At 42.2% G+C, this 12,604-nt stretch overlaps 1 protein-coding gene across 1 annotated transcript in view; it reads right to left on the bottom strand.

Moving 5' to 3' along the window:
• Window positions 1-2,915: 2,915 nt before the first annotated feature.
• The window catches only part of SUSD3 (sushi domain containing 3), a 28,233-nt gene continuing 18,544 nt past the window's right edge, over window positions 2,916-12,604 (bottom strand). The window contains exons 4-5 of the mRNA XM_056501173.1: window positions 9,825-9,992; window positions 2,916-3,311 (exon numbers count right to left, since the gene is read on the bottom strand). Coding sequence (XP_056357148.1) covers window positions 3,107-3,311; window positions 9,825-9,992 — 373 coding nt within the window. The 3' untranslated portion in view covers window positions 2,916-3,106. The remainder of the gene's footprint in view (window positions 3,312-9,824; window positions 9,993-12,604) is intronic.

A 12,604-nucleotide genomic window follows, 5' to 3' on the forward strand; every position in this document is an offset into this window, starting at 1 on the left:
TGCGCCTGGGAGCCAGCAGCAATTTGCTGGTGATTTTAGGGGGAGTGTAATCAGCTCTGAAAACCAAGATGTTCGTTTACTCAAAGTTATGAAGGCTTTTTGTGTGTGTGCTAATAATTTCTAGAGTTGCTTTGCGTACAAAATGTGTTTTTTGCCGATCTTATTTATATAGTCAGAGTATGATTATTGGTATGATTACTTTTGGTTGGTTAGAATGAGATGAAGAAAAAAGTTCTCTGACTCCAAACACAAAAGCAGACGCTGTGCTGCAAATTCTCAGCTCTTTATTCCCAACCAGTTAAGCCAAACCGTGAAATGGGAACAGAATTGACTTGGATGAAATCATCTTCCCCCAGAGCGGTTGGACACTGCCCAGGTTCCCCAGGGGAATGGGCACGGCCCGAGGCTGCCAGAGCTCCAGGAGCATTTGGACAGTGCTGCCAGGGAGGCATGCACAGGGTGTGATTGTTGGGGTGCCTGTGCAGGGCCAGGGGCTGGACTCCATGACCCCTCAGGGCCCATTTCAGCAAAGGACATTCTAGGATAGCCTGGAGCATCGACAGGTCTGGAAACCACTGGTCAGTTTTAACTTCCTGTGTATTCACCTTGTACCTGGTGAATGACACACCCCTGATTCTGTTCAGTGATACCCTATTCTTGGAAATTTTAACAGCATTAGGAAAACAAGGAGATGATGCAGATAATGGAAAAATTGTGTCTCTTGTTTTGGCACAAGGGAAGAATTGGCACGAGGAATAGATCCATGTATACTAATCACAAATAGTCCTGGTAAATATTGCACAGATTCTGGAGAATGAACAGCCAGCTTCACAAACGTGTTCAATGCTGCACTTGGCTCCTTATCATATCCCTTGTAAAGCACAAATCAAGTTGAACAAATGAGAAAAAGTACTTAACTAATTATTTAAAAAAACCACCAAACAATTGAATTCTTTGAAGTCAGGAAGCAAATAAAGCTGTTTTAGAGCATACTCCCCTTAAAATAGGTGTGTAAATAAGCAGTTGACAGATTTGGCAAACTGATATTCTGCAGAGCTGTGGAAAGGGAACAAAGCCACTTTGGGTACATGTCCTCACATGGAAGTCATCCCTGTGCCAGCTCCAGACCTCATCTGACCCCCAAAACCAGGAATGATGGAGAGGATGATATGCAGCCAGCATGGAACCCACAGCCCATGTGAAGTAAAGACCAGTACTGGGCATGGGTTAGAAGTCACTGCAGACTCCAGCTCATAGATACAACATATGTCCTGTGGGAAACACTTTCGTGAGCAGTGTGCAAGCCATCAGTTTCACAAAATACACAAGGAATTGCAAGCGTTCTGTAGCAGAAATATGAGCTTGAATCCAGCTGGAACCGCTGCCCAGCAAACATTTAAGGGTTACAAGGTTTTAAATGTCTATTTTAGAGTCTCAGCTGCTTTCATCTCCTTCCTGCACAGCACTTATTTTCCTTCTGACAATAAGTTATGTTTGCATGAGCAATAAAGTTAACTCCAGGGGGTGCAGCCATTAGAACTAAGCACAGTCCCAAAGCAAGCCGGGCCACAAATCTTACACAAACAGTTTGGGTGTTGCTTCCTTACCTCGGTGTAACTTTGCTGCCTTTTGTGTTAGCTGCCCAAATAAATGACAGTCATGTAGTGCTTTGGCACAGGGACAGTGAATTTACCTGCCTTCTGGGGTGTTTCCCATGGCTGCCAGCATCCCTGCTCAAGGCTGCACTTTGTCCCCTCCGACATTACTCAGCTTCACTTTGTGCAGAACAGGAGCCAGGCTGTCTGCTCACACATAGTGCTGACCCAAACATCCCAACAGGGTATTTATTTCACTTGCAGTCATATTGCATTTTAAAGCCACATAATAAAAATAAACCACCACGGAGCTAAATAATGGAATTCAGTGAACATAATCATAGAGATGGAAAGAGGAAGAAAATCCAAAGGAGGTGCAGAGAGGCAGGATCAATGATATCTTGGTCACTCTTCACATGTGTACCTTTAGCATAATATTGCCAGTAGGACACCTCCCTCCCATGCCTATAACTCTTTTTAATCCTTGGTTGAGATGTATCTTCTTTGTGAAGGAATTGTTTAACCATTTGTTCTACACTTCTGGAGATCAGAGAAACCCTTCCATCCTGGTACTTCTGAAATTCTCTTCTCTCCCCTTATTAAAGTGAGATTTGCCCTTTTCCCATTTTCTAAGGGCCAGGCCCTCAATACCCTCAAAAGGGACAAAACAAGAAAAAACCCCACCTTGTTTCCTCACATGATGAACAGATTAACAATAGGCAAACAACAGGCAAAGAAGGCAGGCTTTCAAAAGCTACCTCAGCCCTTTATTTAGAGAGGTCTCACAGGGATGATGCTGCAGCAATCTCGAGGTGGCTGCTCCAGGAAGGCTACACTGCTGTCCCCACCTGCACACCAGCTGCTCTGGCACTGGGACACCTGGAGAAGCTACAGAAGGTCACTGGTGGGAACCCAAGGTGTGCCACAGCATGACACCATATCCCTTCATGTGCCATCTCCTCTTCCATAGGCTACCAGACCTGCAGACGGGCCTTTGCTGCACCCAGTCTTGCATGGTCTCTAAATACAGAGCAGATGAATTAAAGATCTTCCTGATACAAAACAATGGGACATTTAATTAAAACTATTTTTTTTTGTAGTTTTATCATGCTACTTTGTAAAAATAAGGGGGACTTTTCTTTCTGAAATTCTTATAAAACCCACTGGTTCAGAGAAGATTGGAATCTGAGGGTGTAAAATTATTATCAGCAACTTCATATGAGGCATATATGCAAACTGGGTACCACCTCTCTAGCTGTACAGAAGGACATTATGCTTTTGTCATGGTCACATTGCACAGCACACTGCCGAGAACAGCTCTGGATTGACAGTCCCAACATTCATACCTTTATTTGTATCAGACCTTGAAGCATTTCTGTTAAACAACCATCTTGGAATATAGAAAACTTACAATTCATATGAATAATGAATTTTCTATGTTGTCTTTAAGGCACATATTTCTATCAAAATTTCATTTTGATCTAGAGAAGCAGCTGCATTTCAGACACCAGCTATCCAGGTATCTGGCAAGTTGGTTTGTTGTAACTATCCTTATGACTGTAGACTTCAACAACGTGTATGAAGTTCACTGTCTGCAGTGCAGTGTTGTGTCTTGTTGTGTCAAGTGCACGACTGCTCTTGTCTACCTTCAGCAGATGACTGTTGTCTTTGCAACACCCAGGAATTACAACACCCTGAGTCCACTCTTCCTGGGACCTGTAAGCACAAAGGGAAAAGTTATTTCTGTTTCATTACTTCTGGTGAAGTTACAGAATTTGTGCATTTTATTGGCACATCAGGCATTTCGCAAATGACTTGTGCTGTAACATAATGAATTGCTTCTCTCAGCATCAAAACCAGTTGGTAGCAGTACAGCAAATAATTGCATCTCTGTAAAAGCCTCAACAAGACCTCAAGGACCTTTTTGCTGGGTACCAACTGAGAACTGAGCACCCTTGTGACCTGCCATCAGGGAATAGAAGCTATGTGGGGTAATGCTGCACACCTCACTGCCAAAAAATCTTCTGAGACTTGCTGTTGTGCATTTATTTATTTTTTTATAGTACAAGAAACCCATTTCCATCTTCTTGAGGTGGTGGTCAAAGGTCAAAATAAAAATCAAATCAAAGCAGTACATACACAGAGAAGGACTGGAATAAAGTTTTGCATGAGACAGCAAAACAATCTTTGAAAAAAAAGAAGTCATTACACATTGCCCTGCCAGGATTATAGCTCAAGTCCAGGTATTCTGGTTATAGAGCAATAAATGCAGTTCACTGGGCAGAAGTCATCCCACTCTGATGTTTTCCCCTATTAAGTTCTACATTGTAAAACACTGCAATTACCCATAGTCCACCACCAACTCAGGAACCCAAACAGGCTAAAACTGTACTTGGAGAAGAAATGTACTCCTGGCTTAGCAACCCATTTCTCCCATTTCAGGAACTATTAGACTATTAGAATATTGACATCTGCCAGCACAGGGTGCCTAAAGGAGCTGGGGCTGCCCCTGGATCCCTGGTAGTGTTCAAGGCCAGGTTGGACACAGGGGCTTGGAGCACCCTGGGACAGTGAAAGGAGTCCCTGTCCATGGTAAAGGGTGGAACTGGATAGTCTTTAAGGACCCTTTCCATCCAAACCATTTCATGATGATGTGATTCTCTAACTGTAGGATGAGACAGTAGGCACCTCTCTTCCCTGCAACAGATCAAACCCTGAGGACATCAAAGGGACAGTGAAGCCAGTGAGATTTCACCTCAGCAGAGGATGAGAAGAGCTATTTAGAGGGTTGCAGTGTCACAAGGGACAACTGTGCACGCAGTGGGCTTTGCTCTGTGTTCATGGCCTTCAGTTAGACACAGTCCTCAGTTTGCTCTCTCATCCTTGGTACTTTGTCCTGAATAAGTGTGACTATTTTCTCAAGAACTTAAACTTTCCTTAACTACAGTTTCCAACTGGGCTACTTCAAAACATCCCAGCAAGAGGACCACAACTCCTCTCTGCACCCTTACCTGGAAAAATAATCCTGCCCTGGGTGCTGCACAGCCAAGTGCATGATACATTTGACAAGGACAGCCTTTATCTGACAGACAAAATCTGGAGCTCCCATCAGGGGAGAAGAATAGCCATCATAGCATTTGTCAATGGGATTTGGAGGATTCACAAGAATATTTTTTTGTGTGAGAGCTGTTCCTTGCTGGAGGGAAAACACTATTAACAGGACATCCGAGATGTGTGAGAACGCAGCCACAAGGCTGCCTGGTGTTGGCACTGCCTCTCTAAACAGCTTTTATACTAGAGGATAGGAGGGGATTTTGTTGTTGTTGTATGCCTGGTGGCTTTGTACAAGACCCTGGGGTAATCAGGAAAGCATTATGAAAACAATAATAGCAGCCCTATTGAAAGCACATGTTGCTGTAGGCTCCTTCAAGCTCTTGTGATGACAATTAAGATTGAAATTCAGAAATGGGTGTAACTCAAAAGCCAGTTTATCCTACCCTTCTAACAGGGCCCCAAGGTGAAACCACAGCTCACTTCCCCTGTCTCAGCTTTCTTTGAAACCTGCATGTCAAAAGGTACTGAGAAGATCTAAGCCTCTAAAAGGTGGCGGTGGGGAACACAGAACACAGGAAAAACAAGAGGGAGAAAAAGAAGTCTATGAATAGAGAAGTTCAAGGCTGGAATAGTCATAGGGAAAAGCAGGGAAAAGAAGGGAAACGCAGGGAAAAGAAATCTGCCCCTCTCCTATGCTGGGTCTCCTCCCGTCCAGTCCTTGGTTCCATGCAATCAAACATTTCGTGTAGGGAACTGTATCAATTTCATACAATTGTATCAAACAGGTAATTTGCATGTGATGCAGTATTAAGTACCACTTAAATTTCAGTGATGTTGAAAATGCTGAGCCACTTCTTCTAATAGCACACTGGCTTTGGGATTTTCTACAAAACCTTTTCAGTTGCAATTCTTTGTTGTTGGATTGCCCTTATTTGCTTTTTGCCAGGTACAATGGTAAAGAATCTTGTAGTCAGAAAGGGCTCTGGAAAAAAAATTTCAGCTACTAAAAATATCTTCTGTGGGAGAACATACCAGCCTCCTTCTCTGCAGAAGGATTTCTCCTTCTTGGTAATATGCTCCAGCTGTGTGAATAGCTGAAAGGAGGACTTTAAGCCTACTGAGACATGGGCTTTTCCATTTGACTTGCTCCTGCAGTCAGATCAGCTACTTCATAGAGAATGTTTTATAACTTGACTTAGAGCTGTGAAAAATAATTCACCTCCAGATTCCAAATCTGGAATGCCCAGCTTCTTCCAAATGCTTCTACACTAGACAAAAAACACAGACCAAATTTTTTGATTCTCCTTAGATTGCATTTTTGAGCTGGACTACTTTTCTTCTGGTTGTCATCTTAGCTGACAGAGAATATAAAGGAGTTAGTGTACAGCTACATTCAGCTCTCCTGAGTGTGGAAAATGCTGGATCATCAATTCTCCTTTACAAAAAATCAGCACATCCCTTGAGTCAAGGGAGTATCTATTCCAGGACAGGTTACAGGACTTCTACACTGAAAAGCAAAGCAACAGAGCCAAGCTGTGGCTATTTCTGACCATCACTGGGAAACTGATAAAAACTTAAATGAGCTTTCTCAGAATTTTCTTTACACTGGCTATCTGTGCTGCTCCTGGGGCAGTATCTTCTACACATGCTGATATATAAATAAGTTTCAAAAGTCCTGGTTTTTTAATATCACTTCATGCCAGAAGGGTTTGCTGTTTGCTCTCACAGTGTTATACTAAGTTGTGCGTATTTTGCCAGACCAAAAGTGGTTCCAATTGGATTCAGGCTCTCATTTCTGGGACAGAACACTTGCATTTCCTTGTGATTTTTATGGAACTGATGGGTTCACTTACAGAACAAGTGAAAATGCTACAAACTACTTAAACAAGTACAAGAGAGGCCCCTCCCTGCATGGATGCTTAAAATTTAACTGATGTACATTACAGCAGGACGGGATAATTCTTTATAGATTTAAAAACTGGAAATTATGTTTATCGGAGCAATTGCTTACTTGCATTTCCTCATCCTGTATTTTAAACCTGTTTTATTAGACCAGCAGCTCTGCTGATGCTGTTGATTAGTTTTGATGTGAAGCTATGCCTGCTTGCTGGAAGCTGAAGGCACTTTTTAAGCTCTGTCAGTTTGGCTGAGGTTTAGGTTGGATATTGGAAAGAAATTTTTCACAGGAAGAATTGTCAAGCCCTGGAGCACCTTCACCTGGGGGGCAGCTACAACCAGCCTTGAGCAGTGGGTGAGCATAGAACCTGCTGCTGTTAAGCTGACCCCAGTCTTCTTCTGGACACCCACTTCTTTAACAGAATATTCAGTGACCTTCACCTCCATTTCTCAAACACTACCAACAGCTGCCACAGACAAAGGACAGCTGCCATTAAATTTCTCTTTGCTGATATTTTACCCTGTGCCTGTCTCAGGGCAGAAGACAATCTGCCTTCTGGGGCAGCTGCCTGATCCTAGCTCTCCCATGTGCCTGCTTGCTGGGATGGCAGAGGACTGTTTGCCTCCAGTGGTGGGTGACCAAGCAAGTGCTGCAGAGAAGAGTTACTGAAGGGTCAGGTATTATTCTTCGTCAGAAAACAACTGACTCAAAAAACATATCTTGGTGCATCTTGCAGTCAGGCTGTGAGAGCCATTCCCAACATGCTGACAAGCCCTCTGCAAAGCACTCCTTGGGACTGCTTTAGAGGCTCATGGACATTGTTGTCCTCTAACTCCATGGCCCAGGGCTGGAGCTAATCTCCCTTCCCTAGACACAGACCCTTGTTTTCAGCTGATCTGGCTCAAACCTCTTCACGACAGAGAAAACTGCTATCTCTGCTGCTCTGAATTTCTGAGAAGCAACACTGGGGAAACCCCTCCCTCCCAGCAGCACCATGATCTGTAACTTGTTTTTCCCTGCTCAACATTACTTAGTGTTTTCAATAATATGAGTAAATATGCTGTAAACAGTTGCAGCTCATGCACATAAGACCTTATGCTAAAAATTGGTATGTTCATCCTCATTATGATTCTTTATATCCAAATGAAAGACGTGGCATTCGGAGTGACTGCACTCTATAGTTAATGATCCTGGGTATTTGTACACATACTTCTTATGATTTTAAAGCAATTTGTTCAACCAGCAAAGCAGTCAGAATGAGGCTCATTATAATTAAAGCAGCTGCCACTAAAATTCAACGTTTCCCTGCAAAAATACATATTCATGAGGTTCGTTCTATGCTTCAAACACAAGGGGGAAAAGTTCTCATTTTGTGGCAGCCAGGTCTAGAACAGCATGGTGGAGCCCTTACAGTCACACAGCTGGGCTTCTCTGTTATTTATAACTTCTAGACATCAGCATTCTGCAACCACATTGTGTCACCTCATTGCAGTCAAAATCACCTCATCAGCATACTAAGGTACTGCTTTAATTGATTAGTGTTTTAATCCTAAATTTGTCTGTAAACCTTAACAAATACCTTACCTGCCTGAAAAAATTGAATGTTTATTTTATATTGCCTTACCTGAAATAACTGGCTTTTTATTTTATCTCATCTCTTCTTACAGTATTTTGATCCTAAAGTACTGAATCAAAATGTTAATCTCTAAATCTATTCAATTATGTCTGAAAAGTAGCACGACCTACATGCTGTTCTCGTCAAAAAATAAATTAAGATATATTCAAGAGAGTCTTCTTCAAAGGTGGAGGAGCTTTTACTCTTCCAGATACTTAACATGCTACAAGAAGCAACAGAATAGTTTCCTTTAAGAAAAGAGAAAGCTATAGTAAAAATGACTGAATTTGTCAGGCCTCCAGCCACTCCCTTGTCAGATAAGAGCAGCACTCATCTCAACTCCCCCTTTTAAGTGGGCTGAAGAGCCACTTTCCCAGAAAACAGCACATACTACAGCCCTGGAACAGGCAGGGAGTAAATAATTCATCCCCTGTGCTTCTTCAGACAGCTCCTGCCTAGGAGAACCAAGTAGGATTGCTGCTGAGCTCGGAGAACTCGTGATGCATTGAGCAACTTCTCCAAATGTCTGAAACCTTACACAAGAAGAGGACAGGGTGGGGTAGGATAGAATAGAGTACACTAGACTACCCTAGACTGAAATATTTCAGTTGGAGGGGATTCACAAGGATCATTGGGTCCAACTAACTGACCCCTTCAGGGCTGACCAAAAAATACATCTCTTTTTCAAGGGCATTGTCCAAATGCTGCTTGAGTTTGTGTCACCAACACCAATCCCCTCTCTAAGATCCTGTTCCAGGGTCTGACCACCCTCTTGGTACACAAATGCTTACTCATGTCAAGCCTGAGCCTTCCCTGAGCAGTCTTGGTTAAATTCTCTTTTGGTTTGTTCTTGACCATGGATATGCAGAAATATATGGAATCTTTCCTTTGGGACTGCCTGCCCTCAGTTTTGCGGCTGTTTTCCAACCATGCCACATGCTTATATTTATTTCTTTGGTCAATCAATGCTGTAACAGGTTCACCACTGCAGCAACACCCATAGGTTTAAAGATTTCCTCCAGGCACAGGCTGCCAACATTCCCACCTCACACTGGAGGGGAAATGGTATCCCAGCAATCACCCAGACAGGGAACATGTTCTTTCATGCTGGTCCTCCTAGCACAGCCCAGCTCCATGTTTGCACCTCCTCAGTGCCTGCACTGTCATCCTGTTCCCAGTAAGCCAGGTGAACACCAGATGAGGAAGCTTAGCCTAATTTGCTACACACAAAAAATACACCTTGCAAGTGAGATACAAAACTGATAGGCCATTCGTTGTCTTTATGAAATCTGTTAGCAGAATTCCCACATCTCACTTTGTTTTCTATTCATTTTACAGAATTAAAGAATAGCAATCAGCATCTTTTACTAATTACTTGATTAAACAGCTCTTACTTGAGTGGAAAAGGGAACAAGGTATAAATAAGGAAGGGTGACATCTGTTCCAAGAGCAATTCCAGGGCAGTTCTTTTCAGAATCACCTTTAATGAAACTTCTGTCTCTGATTAGAAGCAGTGCTCACTCTCCATATGCAAAACAGCCAGACTTTTGGCTAAGGGTGCACAGGTAGATACACCTGCTCTCACAGCTGCTTTTAGCTCTGGTTAGTGATTAGCCAGGATTCCATCACCTCATTCAAATCAACTATATTTTAACAGCCTTACCTGTAGAAGCCTTGGTTATCATATGCCATGTTAGTAACGTCACCAAATACAGATGTATTCTTGAGATTCTTATTGTTGTTGTTATTGTTTCTTCCCTTAAAACCAAAGTAAGCAGCTTGCATGTGCTCTAGTTCTTCAGTCCTTAGCTGGTACCAAAGCTGCATTTCTCTGTGAATATACCAAGCAGTACAAACAGTATTGTAATATATGGCTGTACAGCTGGGCTGTTATCTGACCACAGAACTGACTCTCTGGAGTTTAAATCTCATTCCAGATTTACTGAAGAAAGCACTTAAACATATGCTGAACTTCACCTGTAAGCCAAACTTATAGAGATTTAAACAACACTCTAAGATAGAGACTTCTTCAATAGTATTAAATATTATTGTGCAAAATAGTGCTATTTTAAGTACTGTCCAGCACTCCTCAAAAACAAGCAAACAAATAAGAAAATGAGAGCAATTTTCTTATGAGCATCAGTGGATAGTTCAAAGGAACAAACCTCTAAGAACTAGGTCCATATGATTCAGTGTTTTTCCAGACTACATGTAGTAAAATAAGTCCTATAAGGTGGGATGATGTGTCAGTGTTCCCATGGACCTTCATCAGTAACATCAGTAACATCACAAGATCCTGTTGTGTATGAAAATACTTCAGATCATCGCTATCTTATGGGATAAATTACTTCAGGGGAAAAAAAAAAATTCTGGTACCTTTTGTATTACTGCTATTCTTAAAGTTTCCAAAATCACCAGACAGGTTGAAAAGATATTGACTTAAAAATGGAGGGGACAGTTATGTTGTCTTTGTTAAGCACAGGGCATATTCCCTCACTGTCAGAATTCTCTTTTGGAAATGCTGTTTTCATGCTGTTTTCATGCTGCTTTCTGCAACTCTGAGGCAAGAAACAAAATCCAAAATTTCTTTTCCTGTTTTTAAAAGAAGTCTAAGGTTCACAGAATCACAGACACTCTCACTGGCTAATAGGACAAGATCAAACTGTGAGAATTGGCAATGCTGATTTTGGTGCCATTTCTGTCTTCTTGGGATGCAATCCTCCTCTTCCCAAGAAAACAGCAGCCACCCTCCCTGGGCGGGACAAGATCTGCAATGAGGCTGAGTGGTGGGAGGACTTTCAGCAGCCTTTGTCCCTTTTCTCTTCAAAACACGTGGATGTGGCAGTTTAGATGTGAACATGGTGGTAGTGCTGTGTTGACAGTTCAACTAAAGGGTCTTTTTCAATCCTAATGATTCTATGACTCTGTTAAACACAATGGCACTTCAAAGATCATTAGACGCCGCGCAAGGCAGGTTTGTAGGCAGAGGTAATCTCTCAGGTAACCAGCTAAGAGCCAAAAGAAGCAGACAGTCAGACATCTGAACCACAGGCAAGGTAAGGACATCCTCTCTGCTCCATAGGTACAGATTACCTCATCTTTCAGATATGGTCTAAGAGACATTTCACTATTTCCCCCCCAAGAGTTCTCATTTTGTATTAAGTTATCAAGCCTGCAGCTTTTTGTCAGATTAATGCTTTGTGCATACAGAAGCCAATCCACCTTTCCACCTCCATCACCAATAGAGATGGTGCCACTGTACCTGACAGGTTTCACACAGGGTTATGTTACTTCTTCTCCAGTGATATGGACAGTTTGTACATTACTTCAATTCTTTCTGACAGAAGGGATAAGACACACAATACCTGCATTGTCCCAGGTTTCTCCTTCTAGCTAAGCTCTGTTGCCAGTGGGACGGAGCAGCTCCTTTAAAAGACAGGGAAAGGTGCACAGGGGCAGCAGGGAACTGAGAAGGTCTCAGCAAAAGGAATAATTTTACAGCCTGATGACAGAATCAGGTCATAACGTTCAGTCTGAAGGGCTCTTCTTTTGTAAGAGAAAAATACCAAGTCATCACAATAATGAGAATGGCTAGCTTTTACAAAACTTCACTTAAAATAAATGAAAAACAAGGACTCTGATATGAATAGCCTTACAAAAAAAAAAAAAAAAAAAAAAAAAAAAAGGTGGCAATTCCAAAAATTCCAATTAACCTTTTATTTCAAAGCAATTTATTTCATGCTACCAGTAAAAACCTAATATTATGACTGACACTAAGGACTTCCATTTTTTGACACAAAAAATCTTTCAAGAGAAACAGAAAATGTCTATTTTGGCTACATTTGGATTCCAAATGACAGAAGTTCCCCCTTCAGCTGGTTTCCATGCAGCTTCAGAAAAAGCACAGCTTAGCACAGAAACCTTCACTACTGTCCTCCCCAGTCTCCCTCCACTCCACTGGAGGGCCTGATGGGAGTAACCAGCAAGAAAAGTGAGAGGGAAACCAAGTTCCCATGGAAAGCTTTCTGCAGCAGTGACTGTAGGTAGATGCTCTTGTAAGCAACAAGGGCTCCAACCTACAGACAAATGTGCTGCTGCTGACACTATCCACACTGAGATCTTATAATGGACTGGATGGAAAATTCGACTTCTTCCTGTTTATAATCCACTGATTTGTGCTCAAAGCCAGAAGACAAAATCCTCCATATCCATCCAGCCCCATGCTGGGACAGCTTTGAGGATGCTTTGCAGATGGTGAGGGCTTGCATGGCTCTGACACAGGGAGATTCCAAAGAAAGAAAGGAAAAAAGGAAAGACACAGAGACGAAGGGGAAACTGCCAATCTTTAATTTAATTTTAATTTAATTGAGGATAGAAATGCTGTGCCAGAAAATAAGACTTCTGCGTTCAGCTTCTGCATAATTCTGGATAAACTCAGATCTG

This window comes from Oenanthe melanoleuca, chromosome 12, assembly GCF_029582105.1.
Source record: "Oenanthe melanoleuca isolate GR-GAL-2019-014 chromosome 12, OMel1.0, whole genome shotgun sequence".
NCBI classification, from domain to species: Eukaryota; Metazoa; Chordata; class Aves; order Passeriformes; family Muscicapidae; genus Oenanthe; species Oenanthe melanoleuca.